The sequence below is a fragment of the Coffea arabica genome, chromosome 8e (assembly GCF_036785885.1).
Source record: "Coffea arabica cultivar ET-39 chromosome 8e, Coffea Arabica ET-39 HiFi, whole genome shotgun sequence".
Lineage (NCBI taxonomy): Eukaryota > Viridiplantae > Streptophyta > Magnoliopsida > Gentianales > Rubiaceae > Coffea > Coffea arabica.
The window spans coordinates 6,214,364-6,235,052 of NC_092324.1; the positions used below are offsets into that span (position 1 = coordinate 6,214,364).

The 20,689-nt window shown below is 33.2% G+C and overlaps 2 protein-coding genes across 2 annotated transcripts; both read left to right on the plus strand.

Moving 5' to 3' along the window:
• Positions 1–5,170: 5,170 nt before the first annotated feature.
• Positions 5,171–7,878, plus strand: LOC113704042 (large ribosomal subunit protein eL13z). Its single transcript, XM_027225671.2, has 5 exons — positions 5,171–5,309; positions 6,611–6,726; positions 6,824–6,957; positions 7,187–7,345; positions 7,504–7,878. Exons 2-5 carry the CDS (start codon positions 6,618–6,620, stop codon positions 7,723–7,725), a joined length of 624 nt encoding a protein of 207 aa, XP_027081472.1. The 5' UTR covers positions 5,171–5,309; positions 6,611–6,617; the 3' UTR covers positions 7,726–7,878.
• A 9,995-nt stretch (positions 7,879–17,873) lies between these two features.
• LOC113702861 (acyl-CoA-binding protein-like) lies at positions 17,874–20,689 on the plus strand. The gene is made up of 4 exons (XM_027224017.2): positions 17,874–18,014; positions 19,930–20,047; positions 20,165–20,227; positions 20,343–20,689. The coding sequence occupies exons 1-4, from the start codon at positions 18,003–18,005 to the stop codon at positions 20,417–20,419; spliced, it is 270 nt and encodes an 89-aa protein (XP_027079818.1). The 5' UTR covers positions 17,874–18,002; the 3' UTR covers positions 20,420–20,689.

Genomic DNA, 20,689 nt, shown 5'->3' on the forward strand with positions numbered 1-20,689 from the left:
ATATTTTACTGTAACAGTGTATATGAAAAACTTTTACTATAGATATTTTTTGAAATATTTGATATATTGTATGAATAAAATATTTTTAAATTATTTTTATTTATATATTATTGTAACATTATATTTGAAAAATAGACGAATCCAAAAGGAGGTTCACCTACCATGAAAGAAAGATTCTGACAATGTTCTTGTTCTAAGGCTTGTCGGACAGGTGCTCCGGTGACCAAACTTTGCTATGGCTCCGGGGTAGATGTGATTCAATCGGTTGAGTGCCAAGATAAAGGCTCCACTATCTGCACGCTCGCTCAACTTACTTTATGTTCATCATGCTTGAAATGATAGTTTCATTTTTTTTTTTTAAATAAAAGTTTGTTCATTTTTTTTTTTAAATAAAAGTTTGAGTTAATTTGATTCTGATCGTTATTATGCATCCAGGGTCCGAGTCAAGATCGTAAGTCACTTGCATGAATTCTTACAAACTACTTATCAACATAATATTCATATTAGTACCGAGATTCGAACACATAACCTTTTATAAAAAAGTGGTATGTTCTTACTAATTAACTGCTTATCAACATAATTCTCATATTAGCAGCGAAATTTGAATACATAACCTTTTGTATGTCCTTAATAATTGAACCAACCTGCAGTAGCAAACGGTAATTTCATATTGTGCAATCTATGAGGTTGTTTGCATTACACAAAATAATCATTAGTTGTACGTGATTATGGTAGCTCTTACAAAGATGCCTAATTTTGACAGAGTAATTCGAATACGAGCTTCTAAAATAACATCCAATACTATTACTAGAGACAAATAGCTGCTCTGAGGCCTATTCTTAGATCAGAAAAAGAAGCTTCTAAATAACACGAACAAGTTCTATCGAGCCAACTTCACTGGGTAGATATTCCCTTCAAAGAAGCAAGAGCTTCTACCAAGATGGACCTAGGGATCAGGAGGGGCAATTGCCCCTAATTTTTAGAAAATTCAATTTCGCTCCTACAAAATATTCAAAATTTTCTATAAATGTTCTTTAAAAGTTTAAACATTTTCCCTTACAAAAATTTTAAAAATTTTTGTATTATATACTTAAGTTTAGATATATTGATATTCACCCTCTCCACCTAAATTAGATTTAGATAGGTTATTATTCAACCCCAAAAAAATGTAAATTTTCCAGTTCATTAATCCATGGATCTACTTGGGACCCTTCTTTAGAAGTTTTTAATAGATAAGTTTATCCACAACTTTGTCTACAGAAACCCTTTAAAAGCACTCCAAACTTTTAAAATGCACACCTTAAACGATCCTATGTTAGGTTGATTTATTATGAGAAAGGGATTCAGTATTAGAAATTATTATAGCCCAGTTAGCATGTTTGGGCCTAATAGGCCGAACCAATGATTGGCCTCGTAGGCTCACATTCATATCAACCCATTCCTAAAATTTGACGCAATCAGTGCCGTCAATATTTGAGTTTTTAATAAAAATACTTATTATCAACTTAAGTGTTTTAAAATATATTATTTGGAGACATAATTCAATAAATATTTATTATATTGCATAATATATAATTTGAAAATTTTTAAAAGTGTTTATCCCTTTATTTGGTTCATAATTTAGGATAAATGATTAAATTTGATATTTTTTTGAAATCACAAAAATTACTTTAAAAGCACCAAATTTGAATTTTTGCTAAAAGTGTTTTTAATACCAAAACTCTACTCCTAATTTTATGGGATGATATTTATCAAACACTTTAAAAGTACTTTTATTACCCAAAAGTATATTTTTTTATCAAAAGTACTGCAACCCCAAACGACGCCTAAATAAGGACCTCTAAATTTTTTCTTCATCCTTCAAAAATCTTTGCTCCGGCCCTTCCCCTTTGCTCAGAGCTGTCAAACTCAAGGTTTCTCACATTCATATCAACTAGTTTCCTTTGAATGCTTAAAACAATGGCTCTCTCTAAGTAGGAAAAGGATGGAAATGAGGAATTTGAAACTATGATTTCTGATTTTTGAGGCCTCAATGTTACTCTAAAGTCTTCTCAACTTAAAATCAGTTGAATTATTGGTTATGAAGAGGTAGCCTGTCCAATGACCCTTTTTTTGTTGGGGTGATAACCAAAGCTTCAATTTCTACAAATGAGTTGTCCCTTTTTTTTTTCGGTTTGCTTATAATAACGTGTATGTGTGTTGAATAATGAATAGGTGCATAACAGATCAAAGGTACGATTGTCCCAAATGGTATAGAAAACATTTGGCCACCAGTTAACTTTTACAGAATCAAATTTTCTCCATCACGGGAAGAGCTTAAAAATAAAATCAAACTTTGCAAGTTCACATACTATGAAAAGTTTTGGCAATGTTCTTGTTCTAAGGCTAGTCTAATTGCTGCTCAGATGACCAAAATTTGCTATGTTCCAGGGTAGAAGTGATTGAATTGAGTGCCAAGATATAAGGCTCAGCTATTCGTTCTGTCCATCAATTCTTGAAATGGTAGTTTCATATTATACAGTCTGTGAGTTTTGTGTACATTATAGAAAACAAACAGCATATTTCGAGTCGCATTACATTGGGCAATAAGCGCTTACATGACATAGTTGAAATGTGTACTCTTTTTTTCTTTTTCTTTTTGACTATTTGTGACTACAGTAATTCTTACAAATCATGTAAATAATTTTGACAGAGAGATTTGATAATGAACAATTAGAGCTTTTAAATGAATTGAACTGTTTGCGAATATATTCGTGTTCAGCTTATTTTTTTCAAAAAAAAGACTCGATCATTTAATAAATGAATCGAATTCAAACACAATATTAGCTTCGTATAATAATCAAGTCAAACATGAATCTACTTGCAAATTATTCAAATAGTTCATGAATATATATATATATATATATATATATATATATATATATAATTATAAGGGTTATTATCACTTTACCCCCAAAACTAACGGTCAAACTTAACGGAGTTTGTTAATTAAAATAAAAAAACAAGTTTAGCCCTTAAAGTTATTATCATTTTACCCCCATAAACTATAATCTCATTATCAATTTACCCCATAGAGTTATTTTTTAGGCAATTTATCCCACCATTAAACCAACTTAGCAAGTTAAAAAGTTTTAGAAGAAATTATCCTCCTCTTTGTATAATAAAAACAATAAAAAATTTAGAGTGGTTCTTCTCCTCTTTAGTATCAAGAAAAAAAGTTAAAGTATTAATTTCTTTCTTCTTGACAATCTTATTAATATTAAAAAAATAGAAAGATCGGAAGGGGGAGGGAGAGGGGGAGAGAGAGCTTAATTCTTTTTTTAGAAAATACAAATAAGAAAGAATTAAATACTTTTATTATTTTAAAATTATTTCACTTTATTTTTTACTACCAGATTTCAATTCTAATCCCAACAACCTTAAATTAATATGATAATGTTAGACTTTTTTTTCTTTGCAAATTCTAATTTTCTGTCTCCTTCTTTCCTATCACATTTTCTTTTCATAGTATTAATAAGTGTGAAAAAAATTTGAGAAAACCCTTTTATTTTTATATTTTTGGATCTCTTAAAGTGAAAAAAAAGAAGAATAATCATTCTAAATTTTTTATTTTTAAATATATTTATAAGGGTAAATATATTTAAAATTTTTTTACTATAGTAGTTAGATTAACGATGAAATAAAATAACAAGAAAATAATGCTAGGAATTAAATCGATTATATCACTATAATTAAAGGAATAAAGTAATAATAACAGTGTAGTAATGCTATAGAATAAAAGGGTAATTTTGTTCGAAATTTCTTAACATGTTGAGTTGAATTACTTATGGGGGTGAAGTGACTAAAAAATAATGTTAGGGGGTAAACTGATAGTAGTTATATAGTTTAAGAAGGTAAAGTAATAATAACCCTAATTATAAAAATAAATATTTATAAACTCAAACTCAAATATTTATAAAAATAAACAAATTGTATTTGTGCAATATTTAAATATCGTTAGTATTTGAGCCAAACTCGAACTCTATTCGTACATTATATGAATAGAATCTAAATATCAAATATTCAACTCAATTTAACTTGTTAAAACTCTATGAACAATGGAGTTAACCCTATTGGGGTAGAATATCCCTTAGAAGATGGAAGAACATCCACACCAAGGGCAGATGTAAGGGGTGTGTTAAGAAAATTCAATTTTGCTCTTATAAAAAATTAAAATTTCTAAAAGTGAGTTTAAGAATTTAAACTATTACCTGACAAAACTTTAAAATATTTTAAATCATATACTTAAGTTTGAATATGTTAACATTTACCTCTCAACATAAATTAGGTTTAAATATGTTAACATTCACTCCCTCAATGTAAATTTTTCATCAATCTATGTTCTACGTCCTACTAGGGCTGTTCATTGGCTGATAATAGTGAATTTAGTAAAAAGAATTTTGGTAATTCGGAGAGTTGATTTTTTAAGATAAATATCCAATTACCGTCCAAGCTTTAGTTTCGTAAATTAGACCAGAGAATCGGTAATTTTGTAATATCCGAAATTCAAAATGTCAATAGTGAATTAAAATATCTTAATTTTCTCTTAACATTATTGTAACAAAATAATATTCCATATGTTTTTCCAACAAAATTCAATCAACTTAACTCAAACAATGATACGCAAAAAAAAAAGTTCATAATTCTAAGTCCTAACTCATAATCTCAATTCTTAAACAACACTGAAATAAACAAAAACTTCAAATTAAATTGTCAAACTAAACTCCAACATGTCAACTTTCATCAAAATTCGACTTCAAAGTATAGTTATAGTTAAGTTAGCTAATTAGTATATAGTACGAGGATTAAGATTTACTCTTATATTTAGGCACATATATATATGTATAACATTTTATTTAAAAAATTTTGATAATTCTTCCTGTAATTGGTAATTTGATAATATTTTTAATATTTATTTCCGAACCATTTTACCAAATGTTATATTTCAATTTTTTTAAATTTTTGTTTTACCGAAATCTGAGATCCAATCTAGATTGGATTGGCCGGTTTTTTTGGTTTATGAACTCCCCTCCGCCTAAAAGGATCCGTTCTTAGAGTTACCATAACAGCCCAATTAGAAGTGTCTGGACCTCAAAGCCCAAATTCATAATTGGCCTCGTTTCCTCCCATTAAAAATTGACGCAATCAAACATTAGGGTTTCCCTTGCCGAAAACCTCCCGCCTCTTAAGAAGGACCTCTACAATTTTTCTTCTTCCTTCAGAAATCTTTCTGCTCCAGCACTTCCTCTTTGCTCAGCAAAAATTTGCAGGTTTGTTACACTTTTTGGCCCTAGAAGCCCTTTTTTTTCTGATCAAGTTTCACTGTTTTTGATTAATTTGTGCTCCGATTTTAGTGATAATATGCATTTTTTGTTTCCTTTCCAACTTAATTTTAATTCTTTTTCTGCGTGTATTCGTTGAGTTATGCATATAGATCAGTTGAAATCATACTGGGTTTTTGTTTATTAACATGGATAAATATGTTAAGAAAATGAAGTTGGATAAATAAAGATTTAGAGGTAATCTGGGCTTTAGAGACTCTCCTGTGTTAAAGGTTTTTTGTATTTGATTTGGTTGAGCAACATTGATTTCTTGGCTTGTTATATATTTGGAAAAAGCTGTGAATTTAGGGTGATGTGGCTGAAAATTTAGCTGCTATGAACTATGGCTAGTAAAGCAATTTAAACTGGTAGACAGAGAAAATTGTGAGTTAATGAGATTCTTGAACTCGATTGGCTGAATGGTGATGGAAATGAGATGCTTGATATTTCACTGTTTATGGATAAATTCGAGTATGTCAAGGTGGAAGAAGTAGAAATGGGGAGTTTGTGGGTTCGGCAGTACGAAGTTGGTTTCACTGGAGGACTTGAATTGCAAAGGAAATCGAGATTTTCTTTTCCTTTTTTTGTTGGTGTTAGTTGAACCGAACGTTTTCAGTTGGTGGAGATGGTATTTATGTCCCAAGTTTTGTTAATATGTAAGAGCTGTTGAATTAGCTGTTTTCTATGAGCGTAATAGCAAAGCAACATCAAAATGGTATGGCAAATGAGTTGATGGAATTTTTTTCAGGGTTTATTGGGTAACGAAATTAACTTCTGTTGATTGTTTGTAGGCAAGTACTTCAGGAGAAATTTGATTTTCTGCTTGGAAATAAACTTGCTATTGTTGGCTGCTCAAAAATTTGAGGATAGCTTAGCTCTCATTTGTTGAATGCATAAACTTGCTATTGTTGGCTGCTCAAAAATTTGAGGATAGCTTAGCTCTCATTTGTTGAATGCAAGTTATAGTTTTTTTTATGGGGTTATGTGTTTTTTGATGGCTTTACCAATGATCAATTGGAAACAGAAAAATGATGCTGTTATACTTGTTCTTCAGTTCTCAGAATAACATTTATTTTAACTACTACTCCCCCTCCTTGTGCTATTATGTGCCTTACTGTTATGTTCTTTTCATTGATAGTTGAATATACAGTCATTCATGCTCCTGTTTCTTGTGATGCTATTGAGTGATTTGGCTTGAAGCTCGGCGTTGGGCAACTGTTGCAGATTAAATCGGTTTTTTTCATTTGTAGGTAAGACATGGTTAAGCATAACAATGTTGTGCCCAGTTCACACTTCAGGAAGCACTGGCAGAACTATGTGAAAACTTGGTTTAACCAACCTGCCCGCAAGACAAGGAGACGCAATGGTAAGTTGCCAGTTTCATGGAGTTTGAATAGGCAAGAAACTGACAGGTTTGCCCATGCAATGCTAGAATGATCTTACTCCATGTTGCATTTCTGCAGCTAGACAAAAGAAGGCTGTGGCAATTTTTCCAAGGCCAACCGCTGGACCGCTTCGACCTATTGTTCATGGGCAAACCTTGAAGTACAATATGAAAGTCAGGGCTGGCAGGGGATTCTCTCTTGAGGAGCTGAAGGTGAGTCAATTTGTTAAAACCTATTTTACCTCGTTTACATTAAGTTAAAGATTGTCTGTCATTTACTTTCTGGAGCTTCATTGCATTGTGAAACCATATGACCTAGAGAAAGGTTTTTTGAACATTATTTTGACTCTGATCCATTGAGACTACTAGCTTTCTCTGCCAACTGATTGAAGTGCTCTGTGGAGATGTTTTAAGGCATGGATGGTCGTATCTCATTTTTCAGGCAGCAGGTATTCCCACAAAACTTGCTCCAACAATTGGTATTGCTGTTGATCATCGTCGCAAGAACCGTTCTTTGGAAGGTTTGCAAGCCAATGTCCAAAGGCTCAAGACTTACAAAGCCAAGCTAGTCATTTTCCCAAGGAGGGCCAAGAAAATCAAGGTACACCTGCACTTGTAACAGTCGTTTAGTTTCTGATAGTTATGATAATGGTTGACCCTGATTGCTGGTAATTTATGCCATAAATGTATTTCTTTCATTTCCATTATTTCCAATCCCCCGACTCTAGAAATTTCACTGGCTTCTGTCTTCTTGTTCAGTCTGGTGATTCAAGTCCTGAGGAACTTGCCACTGCCACTCAAGTCCAAGGTTCATACATGCCTATCACCAGAGAGAAGCCAACCGTGGAGCTTGTCAAGGTCACACAAGAGATGAAGTCATTTAAAGCCTACGACAAGTTGCGTCTTGAGCGCACGAATGCGCGCCATGTTGGTGCTCGGTTGAAGAAGGCTGCTGAAGCAGAAAAGGAAGAAAAGAAATAAGCAGTTCGAATGTTCTGATGTTCAGATTACTGATAGCAATACTCTTCCCCTTTTTGATTAATCAGGATGTGCAATTTTGGATGTTTATCGCGATTAGACACCTATGTTTTGGTTGAATTCTTCCAGTTTAAGTTACCATCTGCTTTGCTTGAATTCGAGCCTTTTTATGAATGCTGTTGAAGGTTTACTTGTGCATCTAGGCAAATTTAGCGAAATGTTATTTGCACTCCTATTTTTGTTAATTACACTCCTATCATCATCTTAATCATATAGTTTTCATTTATTAGACTATATAATAAAATAAATTGCGGGAGTGCAAATAACAAAAAAATTGAGTGCAAACAAACATTTTTTGCCCCAGGTTTATCATCCATCTCTAGAATATAGTAGGATTTCTTTCTAAGTTCAGTTACCAAAAAGTGAAATCATGCTCGGTTGTTGTCTTGACATAAGGGGTATAATACTTTTCTTTCCACCAAATAGTTTTTAAGTACCTGATAGAGTTGCCAAAAAACGCATGTCTGCATCAATGAGCTAAATGCAAGATAATGTTGAGTAAGATCATGTAGATAAAAATCATGTCTGAAGTACCCTGTAGTCCTTGCCAAAAATCACTTCTATGCATCAAGTTGGGTTTTAAATGTTAATCACGTTCTTTTCAAAAAAAATAATAAGATATTAATCACGTTGATTTTATCTTATCTTGCCAAAAATGTTATTCCTTGTCTGCCTCATGTTGAGTTGAATGTTAATCATGTTGATAAACATTTTCTTGCAAAAATTTTATCCTTGTCTGCGTCGCATTGAAGAACATGCTAGCGAATATGTTGAGCCCAAAAGAATATCGCTATGTTGGCTGTCACATCATCAATAATTTCTTTATTTTTTTTATTTTTTTATTTTTTTTTTGGTAGTTTGTGGACTTGGGTGTAGCAATTCCTTTAAAGATTGTTTTGATACAAATTGATTAGATAAAAAGAATATGTTGAGCTCGAAAGAATATGACTGTTGGCTGTCACATCATCAATAATTTCTTTAACTCTTTTTTTTTTTGTGTTTTGTGGACTTGGGTGTAGCAATTTCTTTAAAAATTATTCTAATACAAATTGATCAGATAAAAAGAAGGGATAATTTCAGAAACCTCCCTTGAGGTTTCATGAAATATCACCTAGCTCCCCTAAACTTTTCAAAATCTCACTTAGTACCCTTGAAGTGATAGAAGGGCCATATACTAATATCAAAGGTGATGAATTGTCAATAATACCCTCATATTTAAATTGGAAAAAATGCACTTTTCATCTTCAAAGTTTGCGGGGTTGACCAATTTCATCCTCAAAGTTTAACCCCAAACACATTTCATCCTCAAAGTTCCATAATTTTGACCAATTAAGGACAATTGACGGGAATTGGAGGACAAATCAAATATTGGGACGGAACTTTGCATGTGAGAAGCACAATTCGTCAGATCCAACTTTATACCCAACATAACCGGGTCAAACCGAATGGATCCACTTTTTTTAACGGACAAAAAACACAAAATAGCAAAAGGAAAAAAGCTCCTGTCTTCTCCTTCTTTCTTCTCCGTTCTCAGCTCTAAAAATTTTTTTGGCCAATCGTTTCATCCATTTTTTCAGCACCTGCTGGCAAGAAGGAAGGCATAGACGGCATCCGTGGAGCATTTTAGGTGAAGAAAAAAATGGCATTGCGGAAGAAAGAGCTCCACATTTGTCCACCTCCAAATTACGGTATTTATACCCAAAATCAACAACTACATTGCATAAAGATATCTGTTTTTTTGGAGAAGGAAACCTGATATGTGGTCCCTTGTGTTTATACTTTTTTTCCACTATAATTTACGGCTATTTTTTTTTCCAGATTTGGCCATTTGCATGAGGTATAAATAAATCAAAAAATTTGTCTTGATTTGATTATTATAGTGTGAATGTGGTCCCTTATGTCTGATGATAGTTGCCGCTTGACTATAAATTTGTGATGAGAGTGATTAATAAACAATAAAACTTGGTATATTTTGCCGGTCATGTGTATCTGACCATGTGTATGGAAAAAGTGAAAGTGGTCCTTGTTTGGTAGTTTTTGTGTGGGTCAACAGTTTGTTGTGCTGAAATGATGAAGCTTTTTTTTTTCCTAAAGAGTCTGATTTATATTATTTTCTTTAACCAGAAACGGACATCACATTTATTACATTAAGATGTCACCATGGAGGCCTCATTTTATATACTCCTAATCCCCATTACGAAGGTGGAGATTTGTGTGTTTTTTACTATGTTGAGAGTATAGGTCTAAGTGTTTTCGAAGTTGATAGATTAACTGAGAGTGCTGGTGTATATGGTCATAAGGTGTACTATGGTTGGGAAAATAACACCTTTAGGAGGATAGAAAGCAGTAGGGAGTTGAATGGTTATGTTAAGGGAGAGGTTGGGCCAACTAAGGAAGTTAACTTATATCTTGAAGTATCTTTTCATGAAATTCTAGTGCAACAACTTGGTTATGATCCGTATGAGGTAGATGAGACAGAAAATGAACTCCAAAATGGTGATGGTAACAATAATATTAGGGATGAAGGTCAAGGAAGGTGTGCTACTAATAATTGTGATAATGATTCCAACGCAAGTGATGAGACTTTTTTTTCAGCTATTGATTCAGATTATGAAATAGGCGATGATGCTGATGATGGTATACTTCATGATAATGTTGACAAAAATGCTGAATGGTTGGGAGTAGACAATCACAGGAAAGAAAATGTGGTTCCTGATCCTTTGAATGAAACAGAGAAAGTTCCTGATTCTGATGAAACAGAACAGGTTCCTGATTCTGAATCTGATTTTGAAAGCATTCATGAGTCTGATGATAAAGAGTCTAAATTGAGGTCTCGTACTTTTGATCCTAAGCATATTGACAATCCAAAATTAGAGCTGTACATGTCCTTTACAAGTCTGAAACTTTTCAAGACTGCTGTACATAATTATAGTGTGAAACAAGGCAGGTCTTGTAAGTTTGTGAAACAAGATAGAGTGAGGGTGAGGGCTAGATGCAGAAATAGTGAATGTAATTGGGTTATATATGCTAGAAAATTAAGTGGGGACGGAACTATTCAAATAAGAACATTTGAAGATAATCACACATGTGGTTTTACATATGATAACCCTCTTGTGCATTCTGGATGGGTAGCTAAGAAGTACTGTGAAGAGTTTAGGTGTAATCCTAAATTAGATTTGGAGCATTTTAGGAAGACGGTAATGAAAGAAAATAGGTGCTCCTTCACAAAAAATCAAACATATAGGTCAAGGAGAAAAGCAATGAAAATTGTTCAGAGCAGTGAAAAAGACCAGTACAGCAAATTAGGAGTTTATATGCATGAAATTCTAAGATCCAATCCTGATAGCACTATTATAATGAAAACTGTTGATGGTTTTAGAGACTCAAAAACAGGGAAAGGCAGATTTGAGAGGTTGTACATCTGTTTTGCTGGAGTGAAGCATGATTTCCTAACTGGATGTAGGCAGTTTATTGGAGTAGATGGTACTTTTTTGAAAGGATCAATAGGAGGAGTTTTGCTAGCAGCTGTTGGAGTTGATGCCAATAATGACATTTTTCCAATAGCATATGCTGCAGCAGAGGGTGAAAGTAAGGACTCATGGTGCTGGTTCTTCAAACTATTGAAAGAAGATTTGAAGATTGAAAAGGATTATGAGTGGACAATAATAAGTAACAAACAAAAAGGTCTAGTTGAAGCATGTGATATGATTTTCCCAAATGCAACCCATAGATTTTGTGTGAAACACTTGCACAATAACTTTTCATCTACTGGGTTCAAAGGAGAAGGTTTGAGGAGAGCGTTATGGACTGTTGCCAAAGCAACAACACCAGCCCAATTCATTAGCAGAATGGAAGCAATGGCTGAAATTGATATAGAGGCAGCCAAGTGGTTTGATGACAAACCACCAAGTCAATGGAGCAGAACTTATTTTAGCACCCATCCTAAATGTGCTATGTTATTGAATAACATCTGTGAGTGCTTCAACAGCAAAATTCTTGATGCTAGGGAGAAGCCAATAATTGAGATGTTTGAAGCAATACGGTTGTACATGATGCAGAGAATGCAAAAAAATAGGGATCTGGCCAAAGAGAAGTGACAAACTTATCCTTACTGCCCCAGAATTCTTCACATTATGCAGAAAAATATAGATAGAGCACCTGACTGTTTTCTATTCAAGTCAAATGATGATCTTTATGAAGTCAGTTGCCCTGGTGACCAATATGCAGTGAACATCAAGGAGCAAACATGCTCTTGCAGAAAATGGGAACTAACAGGTATTCCCTGTCCCCATGCCATTGCTACATTGTGGATGGCTAAAAATGATCCTCTGCTATATGTTTCAAAATGGTATACAGTGGAGACATATATGAAGTGCTATGAAGGATCAGTGTATCCCATGAATGGAGAAAGTGAATGGGGGCTTACTGATGTTGGTGAAGGTCCTTTGCCACCCTTATATGGGAGAGCACCTGGAAGGCCTAAGAAATTGAGAAGGAGAAGTGCAGAGGAAGTTCAACAAGCCAAGAAAAAAACTAAGAAGAATGTAACAAGAGTGGGACAGATTAACAAGTGTAGATACTGTCATCAAAGGGGACATAATATGAGGTCCTGCAAGCTTCTCAAAGATGCTCAAGATCCTGCAGTTGCAGAAACTGATATTAGTTCAAGCCAAGTTGCTGCTTCTACCAACAATCCAACTAGCCAAGATGGAAAAAAAGTTGTAAGTTGTTTTGATGACTTGTTACAGCTATCTTTGCTATTTGGTATATAAATGACATGTTTTCCTTTTAAACTGTAGGGAACAAAGAAAACCAAGAAGCCTGCTGCTGAGTCTTCAAATAAAAGAGTAGAAAAACCTGCTACATCTTTTGATTTTTTTGTCTTTATGCAATTTGACTTTTGCTACCTCACTGTTTTGTGCAGAAGAGACATAGACGTACAAGAAGAGTTGCAGCTACAGTTTGTAATGATGATTCAAACACTGAACATCAACAGAATGCTGAGCCACTGGTTGAGATTGGGATAACATCCTCAGCCCTAGATCAAGTAGACCAGAATATGTACGAAGTGTTTGGGCTGTCAAGGTCTCAAGTGAAATATAGCACCAAGGAAGCCAAAACACAAACTAAAGAACAAGTACAAATGCTCTTAAGAATTAGAGATGTTCATATGCATGTTGCTGCTGCTGCCAAGGCAGATTTAAGTGTTCCTAGTTCATCTAGATCAAAGGGAAAGGAGAAGCTACTGTGATAGGAGAAACAACATGCTGAATTTTCTTCAAGCCAAGCTGCTTTTGTTCAAGCCAAGTTGCTGCTTTTGTAATTAGTGAATGACTTTTGTTGTTTCAACTTTTGCCTTGCCTAGTAATGATGGAAGTGCAGGCTGTAATGTGATAGCTGGCTTTATTTCATTTATGGACCCATGTTCAACAACAGTCATGTAGTTTGCTTTATTTCATTTGGAATGCACTTTAATTGTATTGAAGTTATGATATACATATATGGCAGCTGTTTTCATGTTCATCTGTTTGTATTATTTGCATTTATTTTCCAACTTGGTTCATCAGTACATGTGGGACAATCTTGGTTTATCAGCTTGGTTTATTTGCATTTGTTTTCCAGCGTGGTTTATTTGCATCTGTTTGTATTATCAGTACATGTGGTTAATCAGTTCATGGCCATTTTATATATATGATATGAACAATACTTTGACAAGGACCATTTTCTTACACTCAACGCATAACTTTACAAACAAAATAAATTGCAGAGTTCATAAATTGCATTGTTGCCAAATACATTTCCCTTCCTAAATCCCACCTTTTACATAAATTGCAGAGTTCATTTGGATCCTTTGTACAAACAAAATAAGTCCCTTTCTATACCCTGCAATTGGATATTACTTCATAGGAAAAAAATGCAACTCTCGTTCCAACAACAAACACAGCCAGCTTCAAAATGTTCTTCTGCAATTTTAGCAAAATCACTCCAGTGTTAGCAGCAACTTGCCTCTCTTTACTTTTCCCTCGCCTTTACTGCTCCAACTCATTACTAGCAAAACCACCAAAAGCACAATTATCGTAATAAAAAATTTCTCCCTCTTACGCATTCTTTCAACTTGTTCTTCCATTTTGTTAATCTTTTTCAGCAAACCAGGAATGAGAACTCTCCCTCTTGGACAAATTGGCTTATCAACCCATTCAAAGTACCTGCATCTCTCGGGTCTCTGCTATAACAATAATGACATTTCAAAGAAATTAGTTAGTTAAATTAACACATTGAAGGACCAACATTTTTAGACAAATATTTCTTACCGGCCACAGAGAGCAACCAAGGAATCTTCTTCCCGGATTCTCGCCGCGCCAACAAGTGCTCATTTTTGTTCTTAACCCACAGTTGCAGAATGGAGTCGATGAACCACTGGAGACTTCAGAACTTCTGCTCCTCATTTAGGCAAAAATGAGAGCACAGGGAGCTCCACTGCCAGATGCTCTGAGGATGAAATGTTTAAAGCTGCAAAGATTGGCCAAAAAATTTTGGGGTTCAAAGACAGAGGGAAAAAGGACAACAATGGAGCTTTTCGTCCGTCCGTTGCATTTGTTCCTTTAAAGTTAGCTCCATTCGGTTTTACCCATTTTTTATTGGGTAAAACCGTTGGTTGTAACGGTCAATTGGATATTTCCTGTCAATTGTCCTTAATTGGTCAAAATTACGAAACTTTGAGGATGAAATTGGTCAACCCCGCAAACTTTGAGGATGAAAAGTGCATTTTCCCTATTTAAATATTCTAAACTTGTTTTTCTTTGTCTAAATTTCCTACTTTTCTTTTCAATGTCTATACAAACATACACACATACATACATACATACATACATACATACATATATATATAATTGAATTGTAAATGTCAATGAAATATAGGATTTAATCAATGAAATATTCAATGCATTTGGAGAAGAATAACTGCCGATTCTTTTTATTTTTTTTCCCTTTTTTGGTGTTTCACAACTTTATTTATTTATTTATTCCAATTCATGTAGAGCACAAGAGAAATAAAGTAATTGAAACTTCGACAGTTTTTCAAATTCTAACTTTTTCTATAATAAAATTTTTATATTTCACACCCATAAAAAAAGTCTGTCTATTTTGAGTAAATTTTTTGTATGATATTGAAGTTAAATTTCATCTATTACTAAGTTTTTTTTTGCTCAAATGTATGATTTTACATGCTAATTACCTTCAACACTATGAAGGGTTCTATTTGTAGAAATGGTTTAAAAAATATTATTTGCTTTTACTGTCTCTTCCTACTGTAGAAGTGACTATTGGTTGTAACATAAAATCTTACCAATTTACATCTCTTCACTTTTAAGATAGTTCCAATTTAGTACTTTTTTTCCTTGGTTTGTAGAAATGGTTTAAAAAATATTATTTTCTTTTACTGTCTCTTCCTACTGTAGAAGTGACTATTTGTTGTAACATAAAAATCTTACCAATTTACATCTCCTCACTTTTAAGATGGTTCCAATTTAGTACTTTTTTTCCTTGGTTTGTAAAATGTTCATTTTTTTATAGTCTAAGGGTATTAAAGGCACTAAAATAATCTCTCTCCTTAAACATGAATTTTTTAATATTACTTTTGGTTAGAAGGGCTTTCAATGTTACCAAAATATCAATTCAAGGGGTGCTAAGTGAGATTTTAAAAACCTCAAGGAAGCTAGGTGATATTTCATAAAACCTCAGGAGGAGGTTTATGAAATTATCCCTAAAAAGAATATGTTGAGCTCAAAAGAATATGGCTATGCTGGCTGTCACATAATCAATAATTTCTTTTACTCTTTATTTTTTGTGTTTTGTGAACTTGGGTGTAGCAATTTCTTTAAAGATTGTTCTGATACAAATTGATCAGATAAATTGTTCTGATACAAATTTTATCCTTGTCTGCGTCGCATTGAAGAACATGCTAGCGAATGTGTTGAGCTCAAAAGAATATGGCTATGTTGGTTGTCACATCATCAATAATTTCTTTAACTCTTTTTTTTTTTTTTTTGTATTTTGTGGACTTGGGTGTAGCAAATTCTTTAAAGATTGTTTTGATACAAATTGACTCGAAAGAATATGGCTATGTTGGCTGTCACATCATCAATAATTTCTTTAACTCTTTTTTTTTTGTGTTTTGTGGACTTGGGTGTAACAATTTCTTTAAAGATTATTCTAATACAAATTGATCAGATAAAAAGAATATGTTGAGCTCAAAAGAATATGGCTATGTTGGCTGTCACATAATCAATAATTTCTTTAACTTTTTTTTTTGTGTTTTGTGAACTTGGGTGTAGCAATTTCTTTAAAGATTGTTCTGATACAAATTGATCAGATAAATTGTTCTGATACAAATCTTATCCTTGTCTGCGTCGCATTGAAGAACATGCTAGCGAATATGTTGAGCTCACAAGAATATGGCCATGTTGGCAGTCACATCATCAATAATTTCTTTAACTCTTTTTTTTTTTTTTGTATTTTGTGGACTTGGGTGTAGCAATTTCTTTAAAGATTGTTTTGATACAATTTGATCAGATAAAAAGAATATGTTGAGCTCGAAAGAATATGGCTATGTTGGCTGTCACATCATTAATAATTTCTTTAACTCTTTTTTTTTGTGTTTTGTGGACTTGGGTGTAACAATTTCTTTAAAGATTATTCTAATACAAATTAATCAGATAAAAAGAATATGTTGAGCTCAAAAGAATATGGCTTTGTTGGCTGTCACATAATCAATAATTTTTTAACTCTTTTTTTTTTTGTATTTTGTGAACTTGGGTGTCGCAATTTCTTTAAAGATTGTTCTAATACAAATTGATCAGATAAAAAGAATATGTTGAGCTCAAAAGAATATGTTGAACTCAAAAGAATATGACTAAAATTTCTTTAACTCTTTTTTTTTTTTTCCTGTTTTGTGGACTTGAGTGTAGCAATTTCTTTAAAGATTGTTCTAATACAAATTGAACAGATAAAAAGAAATATTGCAGAAAAAAAAGATAAATTGATAAAAGAATCGGGAGAGGCGTGGGTTGGATGATTTGGGATAGAGAGCGTAACTAAGAAATCTTAAATTCGAGTTCTTATACTCACACTTCAAACAAATTTTGATAAAAGAATCTACTAGTGCACATAGAAAGATAATTAAGGAAATAAAAAAAAGAATTTATTAAGGCCATTATTCATTGTTTTTCTTATTGTAATATACCTCCACATGTGAAGTCGATACAACCGAGGAAAGTCCAGGGCATGGAAATGGTCCCCACGGTTTTTCCTTTCCATCTTCTTCATTTTTTTTCTTAAGTTTAGGGAGAATGGAAAAAAAAAATTATTTTATTTTAGTTCATCAGGTTAATCTTAATTTAATAACCAAATTCGTATTAATAACAACATAAAATGTTATTTACACTCAATTTTTTATTATTTACATTTCCATAATTTGTTTTATCATATAGTCTAATAAATAAAAATTATATGATTAGATTGATAGTGAGAATGTGATTAATAAAAATAGAAATAAAAATACTAACATTCCCCATAACCAAAAAAAAAACCAAAAAAAAGCCAAAACGATCGTATAGTCTTATAAATGATTCAAAGTTAATAATTGCACTTGGTATCTTGTTAACAAAATAGGTTTCCAAATTTTTAATGCCCAAAACAATCATATAGTCTAATAAATTATTCAAGAATAAATTTATCTACAAATTGCACAAAATTTATCCTTCTCCAAAAATAATTTGAATTAATCTTGTATATATTGACAGCGTATACACTTTGCATGATATAGAATCTGAATTTGAATTTGAAATCTAAATTCGCATATGTCTAATGCAATTAACCGTGATAATATATATATTATTAATGTATATTAATGTATATAAGATTAACTCAAATAATAATTGCCTAGAATTTAGATTTTCTTTTTTTTTTTTTTGCTTGCAAATACCATGACGAATATATGCTTAAAATGTACAACCCATTAACAACTAGCCACGTGTAACTTCTCATGACGAAATATGCTTAAACCTTTACGCCAAATTTGCCTTCCACACCACCGATATAATGACAATCCCACCTCTTCACGCAGTTATTCATATACTCTTTCTACTCCACTGAGCCAGATCCTGGGGTTCCCTTCACGCAAAACCAAGCCAGATTAATCCTCTTTTTTTCCTTCAAGAAATATGGGTTTGCAGGTATGATTTTATTATTTGAATTATGCGTTCTTTTTAATTTCTGTGATTTCTCTGTATATATTTGTGTTTTACTGTTTGAAGTGCCATATTTGTGGTTTTTCATTTGCTTTTAGCTCTGCTGATTTTATTTTATTTTTTTATTTTTTTTGGGTTTCAGTTTTGGTGGGGTGAGATCTAGGTGAACTGTAAGGGGGGTTTTGGTGTCTGATCTTTTTTTTTTTTTTTTTTTTTCCTGACGTAGGAGGTATCCGGGCTTCGGTACGCCGGACCCGACTAATCCTCCTATGGTTTTTTTTCTTTTTATTATGTTTTTTGAATGGTTGGTTTTGTTTGTTGAAGGAGAAAATCCATATGGTAATTTTAAGATTTGTGTGGATCTCATCTATTCTTGATGATGTTTTGTATCAATATATTTTATTTTGGTATAAGAGAGACTTCGAAGTGTAAACAGGGGAAAGGGAAGGAAGGGCTTGAGAGTTAAACTGATGAGCATGACATTGTTCGCTAAAAAAGAATGAGAAAAAATCTTGGGAATCTTGTAAATATGATGAGCGTGGTCTCTTAATTTTGCTTTATTGTTACTTAAATTACTTAAAAATGACCCGAGCAAATTTTTTATGTAATATGATGGGATTGTTCAGGCATGATCATGTAACTAGTTGATTAATTGATTATGCTGGATTTAATTGATCAGAGGCCTTTGTGGCCATGTAGCTAATACATATTATGAATATCTTACTGGAGTGGTGAAGAAGCAATCACCATTGACTTGCTAGTGTGATCGATGAATAGTGACTCTTGGGTTCGTCAGGTTGTTGAACAGACTATAAGCTTTTGATTGGCTAGTAAAGCCAAATTAATGGAGTAATTTGCCATTTGCTTTATTAAGCATCTTCGACACCTCTGATGGAGCATAATTAAATAAGAAAGAAAGCTTGTGTTTAACAATATAAAGACTGTGTAAAGTGAAGGCTTCCTTGATGCTGATCAACTTATCCCAGCATTAGTTCTTTTCTAATCAACTGCCTTTTTAGAATCTACATGCAATGTTTGGCTACAGCTGCATTTTTTGTCTCTTCTTTTGAATGTCAACCTTCCACTAGTAAACAATGGATTTGAATAGATCTTGTTGTGATAGACCTATATGCGCCACATTAATTATGTAACTATTCAGAGGGGTTTTTCAAAGTTACAGTATCATGCTTATTTTTGTTCATCAAAATTTGTTACATCTATTCTTCAAAAGGTGCATTGTTTGCATATAAGACAGCCTTAGCTCTTGTAGTTGACCAACTGGGACACAATATCCTTGTTGCTGTCTCTTTTACTCTCTTCATTTACTACTGCTTGTTTGCTGTTTGTTATTTGAATGTCCACAGCTGTGCCGTGTCCAAGTTTTGTCCAATTATTGCCTTTCATTTAGCAGATTTTTTCCAGTAGGTACATTGCATGACAGTTAGCTTACTTTGTTTGAAAAAAGGAAATGAACGAGCCGCAATGTGCTTTTGGTCTATCTTGATTGTGAACATTAGTTTGATGATACTTTAGCTGCTCTCTTTGTGAGATACTGTATTTGAATGTTTATCCTCATAGACAGGATATACATTTGGTGAACCAAATTTTTTTTTACGGGAAAGAAGCTGTAGAGGTTAAGTGTGATAGGTGAAGTTACTTCTGGCTTGTATTTCTCTAGCAAAGGTACTCTGATATTTTAACCATCTGGTTTTACTGAAAAGCAAAGTAGTTGGTTGCTGAGTTTCCTTTGGTTGACAAGCATTGTTTTGTAGCCTTAACTATTTCTTTTGTTCGTAATGATTGCATTCTAGGATCATGTTCTGATCAAACGTTCCATTATCTAATCAAGTAAAATCAAATTTGTTGCTCAAATGCTAAACTCAGTATTCTGTTGTGTCAGGAGGACTTTGAGGCGCATGCTGAGAAAGCTAAGACCCTGCCTGAGAATACTACCAATGAAAGCAAGCTTATTTTATATGGACTCTACAAACAGGCCATAGTTGGGCCTGTGAACACACGTTAGTACTCTGCTTCCTTGAAGCCCTTTGGTCAATAGTGATATCAGTTTCGTTCTGCATATATGGCTTCAGCCTAATTCTGATTGTGTTTTGTTTCCTTTGTGATTCTGATTGCAGCTCGTCCTGGTGTGTTCTACCAGAGGGACAGGGCAAAGTGGGATGCATGGAAGGCAGTTGAAGGTACTAAAATAAGTTTACATTTCTATTGTTGGGCAGTTAACTAATCTTTTGTTGGCAGTAGTCAGCTCTTATTCACAGGTATATCTTGCTACTTACTTTAATCTTGCCATTCCAGGAAAGTCGAAGGAGGAAGCAATGAATGATTACATCACCAAGGTGAAGCAGTTGCAGGAAGAAGCTGCTTCATCCTGAAAATTTCAAGCTTCTAGATACTGCTGCAGAAAGCTATATGGTCCAGTAGCTTTCTGATTTCGTGCTTTCATTATTACTTATTGTCTGAACTTAAACTTCTTGTAGTGATTCTGTTACTTGGAATCACTACGAAGTAAATAATGTGACGTTTATCTGGTACTGTAGTTTTAAACCAGTCCATGTAGGAGTTCTTGACTATGGACCGCCCACTTCATGTAACTTCTTAGCTGTCTGCTGCGTTATCCTTGAAATGAAGGAAATCTATGAAAA